This window comes from Brachyistius frenatus, unplaced genomic scaffold (assembly GCF_029030835.1).
Source record: "Brachyistius frenatus isolate BFR_SWC_R1_liver_20210118 unplaced genomic scaffold, ASM2903083v1 Contig_121, whole genome shotgun sequence".
Classification (NCBI taxonomy): Eukaryota; Metazoa; Chordata; class Actinopteri; family Embiotocidae; genus Brachyistius; species Brachyistius frenatus.
Genome location: NW_027210720.1, coordinates 999496 through 1018292, shown reverse-complemented (window position 1 = coordinate 1018292; position 18797 = coordinate 999496). Strand labels below are relative to the sequence as shown.

Below are 18797 nucleotides of genomic sequence, written 5' to 3'. Positions count from 1 at the left end.
AGAAGAATTTTACATACAAAAGAGATTTAATAAAGGATGATGTACTGTATATCGAGGACTTTGGTGGCTTCATCGTGTCTAATATTTTGGACAAAAACAAGACAGGAAGTCACTAGAACTTACTGAAATGACATTTGTTTTGATGAAAAAAATCTTCCCAGCACACAAGGTCACTTTTTTACTTTTTTCAGCTAATGTTCTTTTTTAGAATTAATCTTGTGGACTAATATTTGATTCCCATTTAGATCGGATTAGAATAGCATCAGTTCTCTGACTTAACTGAGAACTTTGAAGTGATTGTAATGGTGTTATGGAGATAATGAGGATCCGCAGGGTGCTGTGAGAGAATGCAGAGGAATGGGATTGTGTCTGACTGGACATGGTGCCCTCTATAGCAAAGCCACCACTGACACAGGACACTGGGAGAGCACCGAGGGATCAAGCCATGCTTTATTTTCTGCATCACTTATATTTCTGATTGTCCTATTATAAGAGTGCAATATTGTTTGTCTCCTTAGCATGTTATTGACCTGATGTCCCTGAAAGCACCACCAGATGTCAGCAAAATACAGACTTGATCCAAATATGTGTTTTTACAGCTGCATGTTTGTTTTGGTGTGAAAACCTTTGTACAAAATTCGAATATAGTATAATATTATACTATTAGATAATATGAATTAAATGAACCCCAGGAGATTATGAACCTAATTAATTTCTGCTCATGAGTGTAATTTGTGCTGATCTCAGGAGTGGTTTATGGTTTATGTTATGAGTTGTTGGGAATGTGTGTGCAGAATAAAAATAGTCAAAGTAATAAACCAGCTTTACATTTTAATCTAAATGCATATACATTCATGATTCAGATTTGAACAGTGATGTCGCCTCACAGCAACAACCTTCTGGGTTTGATCCTACTGGTCGACTGAGGCTTTTCTCTCTGGAGTTTTCATGCACAAACTGAAAGTCAATGTATTTCCCCTCGGCTGGGACGCACATGAAGAACCATTGTCTGTGTTCGGGTCTTCTGGTCGTTAGGTTTTATGTGCAGAGGAATAGCTTCCTTGGAGAGTTATCACCATTGACTGTATATAAAAGTGTTCGTAGTTTCCAGGTCTCCTGAGGCTGATGCAGAAGTGCCATAAACTGCAATACCAGCGAGTGCCACTACAGGTCGGCTCCAAAAAGCCTGCGGCTCCATAGACTCCCATTCAATTTCAAATTCTAAGTCGATAACTTTTTTTCCAAGAATTATCTCGGTGTTGTTAGTTAAAGTCACTCTTGTTCTGGTGCTCCATCTGAAATGAATCCCATCATTAAATAGAAAATAGGCCTAAAAAAATCAGATCGGTCAGATCCACCGCTGGCTCCGCCCCCAGCTCATCCAAATATGGTCACTTCCTGCTCCAAACCGCTCCGAACTAGCAAAGATGGCGCCGGCCAAAATCTGAACTGGAGGATTCATAAAGTTCACAAACTAACGGGTGACGTCACTGTTGGCTGCTGGTTGGTTTTAACTCAAACAGGTTCTCTGACAGTCATGTGTGTTATGTGATGCCACCGTTGGCCATTTTGGAGGTATAGCTACACTCAATGGTGCAGTGAAAGTAAACGGATCGGATTAGTGTAGAGATTTCACGTTAGTGATCTAACCCACTAATTCATCAAACTGGAGAAGCAGAACCAAACTGAGAGAATACCAATCAGAGTCAAACTGCCAGGGACCGTTATCTGGCTAAATTTTCAATTAACACCATTGGTCTATAATATATGATCTGACCTCCAAAAAGTTGGAATGCAGACCCTGTATTACCTCCTCCAGCACATACTTGGATATTAGCAGCTATCCTGGTTATGTTAGTGTGTTTACTTGTGACTATAAATCCCTTGAGACTCAGACATTTTACAACGTCTGAGTGCAGGATTTGGTTATATCTCAACCAAAGGACTGAGATAAACCTTATGTAGATAAAGTAGACAAAGGACACAAATCAAATATAATTGTACATAGTTTATCTGATGTCTCTTTCTTTTTTATCTCCTCTCCCTGTGATCCATTTCCTTTGTTCCATGTGGGAAACCTAAACAAAATATTCGCAGTGTCAGGTTTTCTACCATTCCCATCATGGAACTCATTACTGCAGTTTTTAGCACAACTTAGTCGTACTATTTCACCATTAAATTGACACAAAGAGCTGAAAACAGAAAAGCGTTGACAACAGAATACTTCCAAGATGGTGATTTTACCCAAAATGCACTTTGGTTATTGCTCGTGCCATCTGTCAGCAACCAGTTGATTAAATGTGGAGACAAACGAAGCAGCTCTATGAAGCTCGTTAGCAGGTTGAAGGTGGTTTGATAATGAAGTGTTGGAATGGAAATAACACCTGAACACACATCAAATCTCTTCCAACTCATTATGAGCTTTATTTAACCAGGTAAAATCAATTGAGAACCAATTCTCATTTACAATGATGACCTGTCAGCACAGTCCACACAGTGACACAAACAGCACAGATACAAAACAGTATGACAAACACATGAGGAAAAGGCTAAAGACAACATGGGTAAATGAATAAACACTATGTACCAAAATAAACAATAAAATTAATAAAAATAAATAAAATGAAAAAGGCAGATTACTGGATTTTCTTTATAAAAATGAGAGAAAGAGAGAGAGAGAGAGAGAGAGAGAGAGAGAGAGAGAGAGAAGCAAGGGCTGGTCAGCAGGTACAGCAGTCAACTATGATTTGTTGCAGCTTTAGTTTGAACATGTTGAGAGAGGTGAGAGCTGTTAGTTTGAGTGTGTTTTGAAGTGAGTTCCAGTCGTTTGCAGAGGCAAAATGAAAGGCGTTATGACCAAACACAGTACCGACTTTTGGAACGATGAGCCTCATGAAGTCACTTGATCTTAAATGGCGATTACTGTCTGAGATGTGCAGAAGATTTGAGAGGTAGCGAGGGGTCATTCCCAAAAGGGATTTGTAGACCAAGAGCAGCCAGTGTTGTAGCCGCCTGGTGTGAAGGGAGGGCCAGTCCACCAGTCTGTAGACATCACAGTGGTGGGTGGTGAAGGGGGCACCTGTGGCAAAACGGATTGCTGAGTGGTGGAGTGTGTTGTTTTCTGAGGGTGGTCTTAGATGCCATTTTATAAAGTATATCGCCGTAGTCAAATAGAGGAAGGATGGTCATTTTCACAAGGGTGAGTTTGGCAGAGTGTGTGAAGGAGGCCTTGTTTCGATACAGGAAACCCAGTCTAGCTTTGACTTTAGCTAGAAGGTTATTGATATGTATATTAAATGAGAGAGATGAGTCCAACCAGAAGCCAAGGTATTTGTAGGAGCTGACAAACTCCAGCTCTGAGCCATCAGCACTGTAGATGTTGGGGGGGGGGGGGGGGGCTGGGGATGATGAGGTTTTTCCGGTCAAACAGCATACATTTGTTTTTTTGGGAGTTGAGGAGCAGATGGAGGTTGTGGAAAGACTGTTGGATGGAGGTGAGGCTTAGTTGAAGAAAAGTTCATTAGAACTGAACAGCTGTCTTATTCAAGGTTCCCGACATGTTTATTTTCACACACATTAAACAGAGAGTCTTGCACTAGGACCCAGGGAGGAAGGGGAGGACAGAGGCTATAAATGGAGGCAGGAAACTCACCTGGGCCTCTTTCCTGCACACATGAGCTCAAGCTGAGACCCGCCTTTGTTTGGTGGTGAATTTGGTAGGATCCCCTTTGTTTAAAAAAAAGTTCTGGTAGTGAACAAATATAAATATGAACTGTGTATTTTCACTTTTAAGATCAAATTAAATATGTGTTAACCAATTGTCCTTTTTAACATAATATTAACTCCAATTAACCTTTTTTTTTTTTTTTTTTTTTATAAACAGTCTCCAGGCACCCACATGTCTCCAACCGAGGGGAAAGGGCTTTGTTTCAGGCTTGGAAGGTATTTCATTTGTTTCCACTCTGCATATAGTTTATAAAACGTTGTTGCAACGGTTCCTTTTGCTTATTATTTTTTTTTTTTTAGCTTTTCTTTCTTTTAATTAGCTTTCTACCAGATACTTCTAAGAGAAGCCAGCCATTGTTCATTTTTCACAACTTGTTAGGTTTTAGTCTTAATACTGAATTGTTTGGGCCGTTTCTCTGCTTCATTTCCTTCCAGTGTGGCTGTAGTCGGGCTGACAGGGAGATCAGATTGTGGTCTTGTACGCATGTTTGAGTTTCTTCAGCTGCAGGATATTGTAGTGCTGCTGAATAGTTTGGTTCCATTTAGTTTGTTTCTTTGGTTGTTAATTTATGGTTGCTTTGATTTGTGCATTAGACATAAAGTTTATTTCAACCCTTCATTATCTGCTGTGTTTTGGCCTCTTTTGTAATATATTTGCATCATCCAGTCAAGTGGAGATGAGTTTTATTTTTTCTATTGTAATGAAACTTGCATTTTTGGCTAGAGCAGTCTCCAGCTCCAGTTTATTCTGGGTCCTGTGCATTATCCCCTAAACACACACATACACCCACTCAAAGTAAATGATCTGGTAAAAATCCTTAAAATAACACTTACTCCTCACTCACTGAAAATTCCAGAAGCTATGAATATGCAAATATATTGTATTTAAAAAGATTAACGTCTGGACACAAGATGTCTCGTACTTCACTTTAAAGTCCACTCTCAGCATGCTTTCCATGTAATTCAGGTTTTACGTTTCCACATCACTCCTACAGACGTTGAATTTGACTGAGACAGGCTTCCAAACTATTTGTGATGTCACAAATCATACTTGTAGGCCTGCCCTGTAAAATCAGATTTTAAATGAGCACAGGGAACCTTTAACCCTTCAGCAGGTGAACGTGAACACCTTCTAGATTTAAACTCTGCACATTCATTAGTCTGCACAGTGAAGCTCAAACATTCATGAGGAAAGGGGGACTTTAATGAAGACAAATACTGACAACATAGCGTATATATTTAATTTTATTTAACAATAATATGCTGCACATTTAAAGACAAAAATGTGCAGCTACTTACTTCGGTCTCGGTGTATGGCTGTTTATACTTGAACTAATCACAAAAGTGTCCCTTTCTGTATTTCTACTCTACTTGTTGCTTGTGTTTAATGTTCTCTTCGTGAGTCACTAAACTCGCATCAGATTTTCTATCACACTTCTTCATAGAGCGAGTGCGTTCATTGCTAACTCTGGTGGTGTTTTCAGTCTCTGCCACACACAGTTCTTTCCTCCTTCGTCCTCTCTGTTGCTTGTGCAGTAATTCCTTTACCCGAGCAGTTACGGTATAACCATGGCAACCTGCATTTCTGCAATTGTGAGCCGTGTTGCCGTAGTGATGGGAGGCCTCCGACAGGACACAGCTCCCTTCTTCCTCTTCTGTCCTCTCACTGTTTGGCTTCTCGGTCATGATGAAATGGGTGTGCAGGTTCCTTCTTCCTGTACAGGTGTGATCAGGTGGGTGCAGCCGCTCTGTCCTGACATCATGTACTCATCACATCCGTCCACAGCTCTTCTCTTCGTCTTTGACTGCTGCATCTGCTCAGCAACATCTAAAATGATCCGTCTACTCCTGGCGGTCTATTTTACGTTGAGGATTTTTCAGTCATGTGTTAATCACAAGTCCAAAATACATGTGCAACATGAACAAGTCCTGACTGAAACACACCCTGACTGATTATTTTCTTGATTCTCTCAAACCCATCAGACTGTGAAAAGCTTAATCTGTCAAATCTGCTCATATCAGAGAGCGGGATGTTCCAGTCCTCGCAGATAGCCATATTATAATGTCTGGCAGCCGGAGCATCACAGGAAGTGTGACAATATCATACGAACTGTTGCGTGAGTACATGTGTTTATACTGCTGCAGTGGAGGTTTTTACACAGGAGGACTAAACCCACACCACAGATTCAAACGAGGGATTAAACAGATTGTGATGGACAGGCTGTGATGGAAGAGGCATCATCAGTCTTGATAATTTAGCTTTTTTTAATATATATATATATATATATATATATATTATTCACTTTTGCCTGTTGCCTGATGTTCAATTAATCTAAAATATTTTTTAAGACTCGGAAGAGGTTCCTACTTTTGCTGTTTGTAATTTTCAGATGTATTATTTCTATTTGTTTAAAAAATATTGACTCTCAGACAGTAATCCTGATCTAAAATTGACTTATTGAGATGTGGGTTTCGGGGATTGAAGCATCGCTATCTGCAGGTGGTGCAACAGGACAGTGAATGAAGAGCTTTGTTGTCCTGAAACACACTTTTATCGCTACCTAAAAACCAAGAGTTATTTAAGCAGCTTTGTAATAACAAAGATCAGATAAAACATAATTAAACACAACACAAGACAGTTAATGAAGCTCATTTAACTTGTATTTTCATTTAAAATGGTCCATTTACCACAACATCCAAACGCGAAGATTTTTCTCGTCAGATGAAAAAAGCTAAATTACTTTATCCCTAAAGCCTCTCAATCCCGTGTTAGGCTCGATGTATATCCTCCTATCCATGTGGTATAAAAAAGCATGTTGTGTAAGTAAATTCTCCCCCAGCATATACAGTATATTATCTTTACAATATAGATTGGGTTTATTCAGCGCATTTTCTCAGTGAATGGATTTTAGTTTATCTCCCCTTTGTTTCTGATTTTCATGCTGGTGAGGAGGTAATTTTTCTTTATTTTGTACACCTGCTGGCACCACAGCATACTGCAAGGAATCTATGTTTTTAGTTTATCATACAAACAAAAATACCAAATGGAGTCATTTTGAGGCTTTTTTTAAATAGCTTGATTTACACTGCTCATTTTAAAACATAAATGCAGGTTGAAAATCATACATTGTTTTCTTTCCCTGCTCAGGTCAACGGCAGAATGATGAAGCAGACAACAAAACAACAAACTGAACGAGGTGGGCAGACATACAATGTGCTATCCTGCTACAAACATCATCTCCTTCCCCCAAACCTCCTGCTCCTCCTTCTGCTTTCCTCATGAATATTAGGGAATTAATGCAAGCAGAGAGGGAGGGAGGCACAAAGGGAGAGACGAGAGGATGGTGAGGGAAGAAAGCATAGAGGGAGGGAGGGCGGGGGGAGGAGGAGGGCGGGGGGAGCTGATATCGTCAGAGGCCCAGCAGTGCGCAGGCTCGGTGTGAGCTGGGCTGGCTGCCTATTGATTGGAAAACAACGGGCTGTGGGAGGACAGATAAGGGTGGCTGTGGGCTAACGGGTGAGGGAAGGGATTCAGACCAAAGCTCGCACCACGCTGCCATCTTTGCCTCCCTGATCCTTTTTCCCTCTCTCCGTCTTTCTCCCTGGGATGAATGTAACTGCTGCTGCTCGTCGCCGGGTTTTGCTGCAAAGGGAGGCACAGATTCTTCTCGTCTGAGGAGATCCTGCCTGCACAACAAGCCATAACAAACAGCGGCTCTTCTGACTGCAGGTAATCTGTCTTCTTCCTCTACTCTACCCACCATCCTGCCTTCAGCACTGACCCCTCGCTGCATCATCTTCCTTCCATCCATCCATCCATGCCTTGTAACCATGGTTTCCTCCATCGCTCCTTCCTCTCTCCTCTGTGCCTTTCTCTCCCTCCCCCACTCTCTCTCTTTTTCTCTCCCTCTGATGAGCTGATGACATGCACTTGCTTGATTTCCATTTCTGCTACAATCGCCTGAATTTTGATTTAAAGATGAACCCCTTTTTGTTCAATATATGTGAGACGAAATCACAAAGATTTGACAGGTGTTTTTAATATAAACATGATTCAATACCTGCTGTGTGAGATTGAGGCATATTGTGTTCGAGCCAAAGGCCAGATTCCATATTCCTGATACACAGGAGGCTCACACCTCATGGTTTTAATAGCAGCTGACATGTATCGACATTGTTCTTATTCAAAATGATTCAACAGAATGAACCTCTGTGTAAAAAGTGGACATTCATCAGTGCAAAATCTGCACTGGAATTGTTCCATTTGTTTGATCTGACAGTTATTGTGTAAAATGGGGCGAGTGATTTGGCTCCATTGAAATAAATGACTCCCGCTCAGCTCCTGTGATTGGCTGTTTTCATACCTGCATGCTTGTGCAGCAAAAAGACACACCTGAGACCACCACCACTCTGTGAAGGTCACAAAATAAAAAAAGAAACACACACACACACACTACAGACTGGGTGTCGCTTTACCTGCACATCTCACACACCACCACACTGCCTCGAATGAGCGTGCTGTGATTTAATATCTAGCTTTTGCCAAAATAACATATCATTTTTTTAAACATCTAAACTGATCCAGCAGGAAATAGAAACGCTGCCGTATGACTGGAGAGTGTCATTAGGAAATTAAATTTGTGATTTTTCATCCAATTAAATTTTCAAGCAGCAGTGCATCAGTGGCTCCTTCAAAGAGTCTCCATGGCAAGGTTAGAGTCAGCCACTGGTTTCCAAGTGTGTTCCTTATTGAAGTAGACTAAATGATCTGTTGTGAGTCTGTTGACAGGCAGAAGTTGTCAGTTACTGTCACATGATGGAGGCAGGAGTGATTCATTTCTCTGCTGCGAGAATTTAATCTACAGAGTCGTTTTCTCAGCAGAGAAAATATAAATAAGTATTAAACCAAAGACGAAGCAGGTGAATTTAAAAAAATAAGACACAGAGTAGAGAGAAGAGACAACGAGAGGGTGATATTGTGAAAGACGATATCCCGGCTGTAGATGGAGCAGCACTTTGCTGAGTGGTGTGATGAGGAGGAAGAGGCTTGCACAAGCTTGTTTTTAAATGGACTCCTCTGTACTTACCCACTCTGCCAGGCCACGGTCCAGCAAAGCACAACAGACCATATTTAGGCCTCACTAGTGTAATGACACTGCGTCAGACAGCCTGACCAACGCACAAGTTCTCTTAAAAGTCTGACTACAGCAGGAACAAGAATGATCGCTGCTTCTTTTTGCAGGTCAGCACCTTTCACTCTCTGCTGTTTTAGGAAATTCATTTTCATCTTTCAGTTTCTGATGGCCCTTTTATGTACAGCCTACACCAGTCAAGTAAAAATGACCGTCAGCTTCATTCCTGTCTTTCAGCTTTAAGTTGTTTTTTCGGTATCAAAACTTAGAAAGTCTTCCCCCCTGATTATTAACATACTCATAAAGCTCATATTTCCCGGCTGCCACATCCCCTGAATAAATGAGTAACAATCGGACCTGTGAGGTTCACTCTTCTTTGTAAGAATGCAAATTTAAGTTTAAAAAAATATAACAAGGAATATATTATTAGACACTGCACATCACTTTCCAAAACATACAGCAGGACCATTGAAACTCACATTCTGGAGATGCCAATAACTTGATTTGGTTATAAAATGTGAGGAATATAATAATCTCTGAATGTATTTATGATGCAATGATTGTGGAAGAAAGTGAAATGGCTTTACTCTTTACTCGAGTTAGTTGTATGGGAAGGTGATTTTGTTGTTGTTTTTACTCTACTGTATTCACTGTTTGTGAGAGCAGTTATGATGAATTTGACATTCCTGCTGCCACATTTTAAGATTCAATCTGATGTGGATCATTACTGTATTTGGAATACAGTAAAACATTTAACAGTTAATAAACTATCTTAATGAATTCTTGATCAGAGGAAACTGAGAACGATATCTCTCTATGGACTTTATATTTTTCTGGAATATAAAACAAACACTTGACAGAATTTTGCCGCATTTGATAACTGAACCATGAAAGTACTGAGTATTGTGATGTAAAAATGAACAGTTGGATGTATCCTTGTCGGCATTTTTAAAAATCATCTATGAGTTCATTTCTCTAAATCAAAAGAAAGTGTTCTCCAACCTGCATTATAATTACCATATATAATATATAAAACCACGCACGCACAGATATTTAAAAGAAAAGAAAAGAAACCCGTTGACCAGCCCAAAAACAGCCTGACTGTAATACATCATGAGCTTTGACAAATGTTCCTATAAATTCATTTCCGGACTCTTGGACACCTCATCAGTTAAATCCCAGCAGAGCTACTTAATTAACTGTGGTTTACCAGTAAAGCCAACTGGTTGGGTTCCCTTTGGGACCTGGTCCCCTTCTGGCAAATGTACCTCCCTCTCCTCTTTGTTTAGACATTATGGTGCCAGTCCACATTAGGTGAGCCGGCGTGATTTAGGAGACGCCAGAGAAATCCTTCTGGGGTGTTTCTAAATCCAGCAGATGGGGACGGAGAAAATCAGGAGAGACTTTGATGATCTGATCTTTTCTTGAAACACACATGTGGCCTCAGCTCATTAAGGGAGGGCTGATAAGGCTTAAAATATCCTTATTTTGTAAGTTTGAAATCAGTAAACTAAAGAAACTGCAGCCGTGTTTGACCTTCGCTGTGTTTGGTGCAGGGCACCCACGTTAACCTGACAGGGAACACCATGGAAGCCCCTCTCGTGTGCTTGGACGAGGAGTTTGAGGACCTCCGGCCCTGTCGGATGGATGAGCTGGACCATCCGGCGCTCAACCACTCCTCCTACTCCACCACCACCACCACCACCACCACCACCGTCCCCCTGGCCTCCATCACCCGTGAGGACTTCTCAGAGCTGGAGAACTTCTCTGAGATGATGAGCTTCAAGTCGATGGAGGACCTGGTCAACGAGTTCGACGAGAAGCTCAACGTCTGCTTCCACAACTACAACACCAAGACGGAGGTCCTGGCGCCCATACGCAGCCAATCACACAACCAGGAGGATGAGGAGCAGCTGCAGGATGAAGAGTGAGTGACTGACACAACAACATAAAGCACACAGTTCACTTACTAGCAGTTTTCTGGGGCTTTTAGTCTTCATTAAAAGATAATGTGTGTTTTCAGTCCTGCTGTGAGCACAGCTGAGGTCATGATGGATCTGATACTCTATGAAGAGGCTGAAATATTACAGGCTGACTCAGATTATATTCATAAGGAAATGGTTTGGTTCGGCCACTTCAATGTTTACATTCAGTTTCTGATATCAAATTGGATTTGTGATACCCTCAGACCTTCAGCAGGATCCAGATCCTGCCAGAAAAAAACAGGAAGAGAGGCTGCTCACTCCTGAGAAATCCTGGAAATACATGTTAGACACAACAACGACAACAACCAAAAATAGTGGGAGAAAAGGTTCAATGAAGGAAAATGCAAGAATGAATCCTTTTAATCCTCCGAGGACTCGAAAGTTCTGAAAATGTGTAAATGTTGTCGCTCACAGCTTCAGTTTTATTAGCTGTTCTAACCGTCCCGTAACTCGGCTCAAATTAACGTTTGCACAGATGCTCTGAAGAGCGGACCAATCAGAGACGAGTGTCCCGCCCCTCTTTCACTGACTGGATGGCTGTTGATAGTCAAGAGAGCCGTGTTAATATTTTTCAACTATCGTTGACCGGAAAAAAATCGCCCATCACCTCGTGAAGCTGCTGGTGTTCATTAAAACAATTTTTTTTTAAAAGTGCTGTACTCAGGAACGCTTTGGTGGACACGGTAGGTCGTTGCAGCGGTGGCAGAGTGTCGGCTGGTTTCAGTGTATGCTGATTGGTTAAAGTGAACCGGAGGTCTACGCCCAGAGGAATGGGACGGCTGCAAACGGTTCTATATGGAGGGCGGACAGACCAGGTAGTCAGGCAGTGAAATTGGGTCTGGTTCACGCCAGGCTAATCTCACAGAACTGAATTTGCACATTACATGACTTATATACGTTACTTTTATAACACCAGAGATTTGAGGAAGCAGTAAAATGAAAATGGTAGCCGAGACATCAGCGGGTTAAAGAAGTGACGAAAGGATTTGAGGATATTTAGATACCGGATAGGTCAGGACAGCATATCTAAAAAAAAAAAAAAAGTCCTAAATACACTTAATTTAGTTTCTCTAAAAGTCTAAAATATTGATTTTAACCTGCTGTTTTTGTTTGTCTTTGTTCATCTATCACTCCAACACTCCAACATTCAAACGAGCAAATGTTCAGCAAAGTTGTTGCAACTATAAAATGCATCATGTATTTTTTTTGTTGGATAATTCATCTGTTCATTTTCATTTCCAAGGTGCATTAATATAACTCTAGTATCATTGGGAACTATTTTTCATAAATGTGATACAATAACAAATAATATTGTCTCTCCTGGTTTTCCATCATGGTGTTGACGGTATGATGTTGAAACTGGTGTTAAATTACATTCATGTACAACTGTATGTTTAATGTGGTGAACCTGTATAAACTGTGCAGGTAGCTCTGCATCATAATAACATAACTTTACATCCCAAACAGCACCGTATGTTACAAGACTGTTGATTTACAGTAAGTATCTGAAAAAAAATTATACATTTAAATATCAGGTTTTCTGACAAGCAGATTACTTTTCAATAAAATGCCTAAATTTTGTTGCATGAGGACTTTTAGTGAGTCCCACAATGTGATTGGAGCAATATTGAAGGGACAAATAGTGACATAGGGAAATACTACAGCCAGTGTCAACACATAAAATAAAGCCATTCCTGCAGCCGCTCACTCGGCAACATACTCATCATGCTGCCATTCACAAGAAACACTGGAGGCCAAACACACACACACACACACACACACACACACACACACACACACACACACACACACACACACACACACACACACACACACACACACACACACACACACACACACACACACACACCGCAACATCTGAAAACAAGCTGTCCCTCAGCAGCGTGACTCCGCCCTCCCCAGCCCCACCTTGTCGGGCTGCATGCTGAATTATTCAGAGGGCAGTGCTGTATGCCTCAGTCGGCTCCGTCTCCTCTCCACCAGCTGACTGCCGGCCCTCCACCTCTCACTCACAGAAACACAGACGTCCGTGCTCTGCGTGGATCTGAATCCTGCTAAATTTAGCCTGACTGTAGGTGGGAGAGGAGAGTCTTTGGAGAGGATTACATGGCTTTAAACTTAAATTGCTGGAAGAATTGAGTCTGTAGTGAAGATTAAAGTGAAGCTGTACACGGTTTTGTTTTTGGCACAAACAAGGAAAGTAGCACAAATACATTCCAGTCAGTCATAAACAGTATTTCAACCTCCTCTGGAGTTTTCGCCTCGTGAACAACATCTTATTGTTTGTCCTTTCATAACAATCCATGCTGTGATATGAAAGCAAGCCTCATTCACTTGATATTTATTCACCTCAGCAACACTCACACCCAGAATATAAGCAGCTATTAATAGAAACTAAGACTACCGATGTTCCCAACACTGGAAGGCTCGTGTTGTTATGTCACACACGAAGAATAGAATCTTTTCAGTGCAGACGGCTTCAAAGTAAAAACCGTAGAGACACACGGACCAACTGATATAATCAGTAATAAACACTTTGGTTTGAATCCCTGCATTTCTCCAGTCTGGAACGCGGAGATGAGAGAGTTGATGCGTGATTCCTCTTCGGTGGCTGCAGGCCAACAAACAACAGCACAGCGTTGTAACATGCAGTTCCAGTTGCTGCAGGCCGGACGGCCACACCGTGTCACACATGCGCAGCTCTGATCTCTGACTACACTGTTTTACATTACATAAACGTCAGTTCATTTCAGTTTCATTTATAGGAACTGACTTTGTGGAAAATACAGGACATGAGAAGATTGACACCTCTCAATGTGTTTGTCATATAAAGTTGCTGCCAGCTGTCAGTTAGCTTTAGCTTAGCTTGAAAACAGGCTCAAACTGAGGAACTCCACTGCTAATGGCCAAGAAATAGTTCACATAACCTTTCGTGAAAGCAAACATATTTACAGTTTGTATTTTTTTAACAGATTGAACAACAGATACAATGTGAGCTATAGAAGTGAAGGCACTGATCTTATCTTCAACCATCTTCTAACTGAGTCTTGTTGCATGTTTAGTGAGCAGCCATGAGACCGGTAACTATCTTCAGTTCATCACAGGATCTTCATCTCTGCTTTATCGACTGCAACGTGCTTTAATGCAAATCTGAAGAGACAAAATGAAAAGGTTTTGTATTAGAGTCATACAGTCCACACCAACATATACATAAGGGAGCGAGTAGTGATGTTTAGGGAGCGAGGCTGGACAGACACCAATCTGTTTCTGTAATTAGAGAAAAAGTCAGGAACATGTTATATTTGTATTTTCTATTCCTGAGATGGAAACACTGTACGCAGATGTGAGGCCTCCTGAGGGACCCCGGTGATTGCAGAACAAAATCACAGCAGGGGAGAGCACTGAAATAACTCTGAAACTCTCATCATGTGTGGAAACAAAGAAGTGAGTGAGTGAAATACATCCTAATCATGCAGGTTGGGGATATTTTGTCAGCTCATTACAAATTCATGTGAGCGTTTAAGAGGTTTTAAATGAGCTTCCACAAGAGTTTGTTATTGAAGTAAACTGAAACTGTCTTTTGAGCTCTTCCTTTGTTCCAGAGTAACAAAGTAAAAGCCCAAATGTAGCTCGTAATTATTTAGCTGGACAAAAGCAACTGTATGCCATTTGCTTATCTTCTTTTTATGTACCACTTTGAGGACTGATAAGAAGGCAATGTTAGTATTGTTTTGAATAAAAGTCAAAGCATATTTATAAATTGCCACAGAATCTATGATCTTATCTTTTCCCAGACCTCCAGCCTGAAGTAGCGGTGATACTGAACCCTGATAGGATAATACAATAAGTACCCTGTAGTTAAATGTCGTGTAACTTCTGGTCCTCTGATGATAGACGTTCAAAACAGCCATTTTGAACAAAATGTGTCTGCAAGTGAGATAACAAAAAAAAAAATGATGTTCCATAATACAACCTTGACTATCATAGATTGTATTTCATGCTGCTAAACATGAATACACCCTCACACTCAGCAGCCTTCTGAGTTCATGCACATGATTTGTTCATTACATTGAATGCAGTTCCAACAGCCTCGCAGAGTAATAGACAGAACAGGAAGCCAACCAGACCTTTTAATAATCATAATCATCATGATCTGCCAGTGTTTGAATGTACAAATGATGATGGTAAAGGCAATGTTGCAACTTCCTCTGAATACAACGGAGTCCGTTGACAGAATATCATCTAGTTCAGTTTGACTTCAGGAAACATTGAAAACTCTTGGCACTAATTACTTCTCTGATATATTTCTATGCACAAAAAAACACAAGATAACACAAAAAACATTTTAAAGACTGATTTTTATTTTATAATCTCAAGGTTAAGTGTATTGAAACTGTGACCTGCTGTGTGCAGCCATGGCCTGCAGGCATGACTGGTGAGGTAAGCAGTGAGCTGAATGGGGTCCACTGTGTGATGGAGCGGGGGGGCAGTGCCACCAGGAGCAGGGCAGCAGGCCCGAGCCAACCTCTGAGCGAAGGAGGGAAAAACACAAAGGCTCCCAGACAAAGGAGGCTTCTCTCCCGGCTTTATGTCATTCCTCCTCAGATGGACGCTCACTCCGGGTCGCAGGCCGGGACCACGGTGCACAATGATGTGAGGAGCTTTATCTAAGTTTCTTCTAAGGATACCTTTTAATGAGTAGTAAGCCGTGTTTTTTCTGTTGTGCATTGTTCCTCTGATGCCTCCGCTCGCCACGTTGACCATCATTGACTCGCCACACTGAAATATTGACTGCGTTGCAGGCTGCTGAGGAGACGGCTGAGCGGACTGCCTCATAACCAAGACAACAAAACAACTCACCCAACAATGGGCTCGGCTTGTTACACAGTATAATTTTGGAGTTACACCAGTGTAAAGCAGGAGATAGTCCTGTTTCTGTTATTGCTCACGTGTGTGTGTCTATGTTGTTTTGCAGTGTGTGGGATGCTTTAACTGACAACTACATCTCCTCCTGGGACGGCGCCGACTCCGAGGGACTCAACGGCAATCTTACTGACCAGGAGGTACATGTCACTCCTCATCTCTTTAATTAGTACTTTCAGACCTGTATTCATAATCTATAATAATAATAATACACATCATTATCATCATAATGATGATAACATAGCTATTATAATTAGATTTCACTTTTCATTTTGGAAATAATCTTTAAGATCACATGTTTTAAACTCCATTTCCTGTTTAAATTTATATCACTAATTTAGTAATTTACAGAAGTTACCCGTTTAATTTTCATGTCCTGAGTTGTTCAGTAGCTTCTCTATGCACACCATCGGAGTATTTGGACCAACACTCCGTACAACCATGTGTTTTACATGTGGCATAAAACTGGTCTACTCTGATATTTATTTACCTATTTCATGCTCAGATGAACATAGTTTTATTAAAACTGCTTCAAGGTCTCAACCAGAAAATGTGCTCGCAGTCTCGCCTTCCCTAGTTCCCCCCAGCCGGTTCACACTCTGAGGCTGAATCTCATGCTGACACTTGAAGACATGCTCGACCACCCCTGACTGCTCTGACATTCAGCAGAGGTCCCCCGCTTCCCTGATTGGCTGTCATACAACCGGACAGCAGACGCTAGCGGTTGCGGCCATGTTTGAGCAGGTCCAGGCCAGAGAAGAGGCTTCTGGCTCGGAGGGGGATGGTTGTTGTGGCTCTGCATCTTAGTGCTCATATTCATCTACATCCTGAGGCCAGCCAGATTAACTATTCTTCTTTTTTTTCCTGTGGATATTGTGCATTTGTTTTTCTACCACAATGATTGTACCTGATTGTTCAAACCAAGTTGTTCTACTTCTTTCAAACGGTACAACATGTTGACTGTAGAAAGCTGTGTAACAGATTATTCAGCAAATAACAAATTGGATTGTTTTTTGTGAACTTTCCTCTTATTACCTTGTTAGAGACCTGCAGTAGCACAGAGGTGTTTGACTTCAATCCTGCATGCTAATAGTCTCACACATGAATACTAACATGCTCAAGTCTGAAGTGAAATCATCTGGTTTTAGCATGTTATCTTTTGCTAATTAGCATGACAGTGTAGCTGAGGCTGATGGGAATGTCATCAGTTTAGCAGCTATATTTGGTCATAATCCACAGTACTGTACAAGTGAACATTTCCCTGATGGTGGCTTTAGATGAAGTATGAGGGGATCAACAATGGGATTACAGTTCATCCAAATGAGGTGCAAACTTTGACTTGCTTGAAATACAAAGATCTGAGAAAAATCAGAGGACCAAAATCATTGGGATTAATAAAACTTTTGGAATATTAAACAGCAATCCTTCCTACACAAATCAACATCAACATCAACATCAACAAGCCAAATGTTGCCACAAAGTAAATAGATAAAACACAAACTTTTAAAACACTTTCACAAAAGAAATAGTCGAGTGCTGTTTAATTGGTAATTTGTAATGATTATGTACAATATTTTAAATATTCAAGCATGAGATTTTCAAATGAGTGACTTATTTCTACTTTCAAGACACGGATCTAATGTTTTACTCCAATGCAGAGAAAGTAGCTTTGGCCTCCTGTCGGCTTCCTTTTTATACTGAAGTTAGTCACTGATATCATCTTTATCCTTTGGTTCACGTTTCATCTTTCACATTCTGCAGATCCATGAAAAAGAGGAAGAGGAGATGAACGAGAAGAATGACAACGCCAACTGCCTGAATGAAGAGCCTCTCATCACAGCAGACCAGGTGTGTGTGTGTGTGTGTGTGTGTGTGTGTGTGTGTGTGTGTGTGTGTGTGTGTGTGTGTGTGTGTGTGTGTGTGTGTGTGTGTGTGTGTGTGTGTGTGTGTGTGTGTGTGTGTGTGTGTGCATGTGAGAAAATGAAGGTGGGAGATTCATCTCGGAATAGCTCCTTTAGACGTAATGTTTTCTGATTACAATAATTCACTATAAATTTGAGTCAGAATCAGAGACCAGTCTGAGATTTCTATCAACCCGTGAGAGGTCTGATACAATTATGGACAAATACATCTGTGGGTCCTATTTTCGTCCACCAAGCGCAGGCGCCGGTGCACCCAGGGCACGAGGAGGTAACCTGTGGCGCAACTTGTTTGGTATTTTGGTGAACACAAGTGCAGCCACAACTCTGGCTCAGTGGTGAAGTAGGAGGAACATAGATAGTGCGTCATAGCCCACTTCAATCATGGCCAATCAAATCAGCTCCTCTCATCCCCTTTAAAACCGCTGTGACGCATCCTACTGTAAGTTTCTGCTAATGAAGAAGGAGCAGACTGACACCACCATCCAAACTTTAAGTAGGAGGTACCTGCCGTACTTCTCTGGAGGTTCAGGCTCTAATCACCAAATCTATGCTACTACGAGCCGACCTCCACCAGCTGATGATGTTGGCTTGGGAAGAGGTAATTATTATTATAAAAGTCTCTTCCCCTAGTGAGTCTCATGAGAACCGAAACTATCCCTGCGCCAGTTGCACCAGAGTTGGACCTGTCCACATGTCTAAGTGTCCTTGGTCAAGACACTGAACCCTAACTTGCTTCCAACGGTGTACCATTGGTGTGTGAAAGTGTGTGAATGTATTGCTGATGGCGAGCATCTTGCACGGTAGCTCTGCCTCATTAGTGTGTGAATGTGTGTGTGAATGGAAAACTGTGTAAAAACCCATTAAACATCAGCGCTGCGCTCTGCCGGGTACAAAGGAACGATCCTGCAGATCATCAGCATAACAAAGTAAGATTGAAAACAGTATCTGACCAGGAATAGAGGGAATCCATTGATAATCTTTTTAATAATAAGTCTTTGACTCCTAATCTTTACATGGATTAACAGGACGTTTGTCCATTTATTACCTTCAGTGTTCCATAATATGCATAATATGCATAATATGTAATA

General features: G+C 41.2%; 1 protein-coding gene and 1 long non-coding RNA gene across 3 annotated transcripts in view; both read left to right on the top strand.

The window, feature by feature from the left end:
• Positions 1 to 3670: 3670 nt before the first annotated feature.
• Positions 3671 to 6924, top strand: LOC138629787 (uncharacterized). The gene is made up of 3 exons (XR_011311581.1): positions 3671 to 3716; positions 3884 to 3942; positions 6875 to 6924. It is a non-coding gene; the product is annotated as an uncharacterized lncRNA (long non-coding RNA).
• Positions 6925 to 7176: 252 nt separating this feature from the next.
• Positions 7177 to 18797, top strand: part of fez1 (fasciculation and elongation protein zeta 1 (zygin I)) — a 249455-nt gene continuing 237834 nt past the window's right edge. Inside the window, exons 1-4 of one of the 2 annotated variants that reach the window (XM_069713718.1) lie at positions 7177 to 7456; positions 10437 to 10785; positions 15840 to 15927; positions 17549 to 17635. In XM_069713718.1, the coding sequence (XP_069569819.1) occupies positions 10445 to 10785; positions 15840 to 15927; positions 17549 to 17635 (516 nt within the window). In that variant the 5' untranslated portion in view covers positions 7177 to 7456; positions 10437 to 10444. Of the gene's footprint in view, positions 7457 to 10414; positions 10786 to 15839; positions 15928 to 17548; positions 17636 to 18797 lie in introns of both variants that reach the window. The other variant, XM_069713717.1, reaches the window with a different exon arrangement.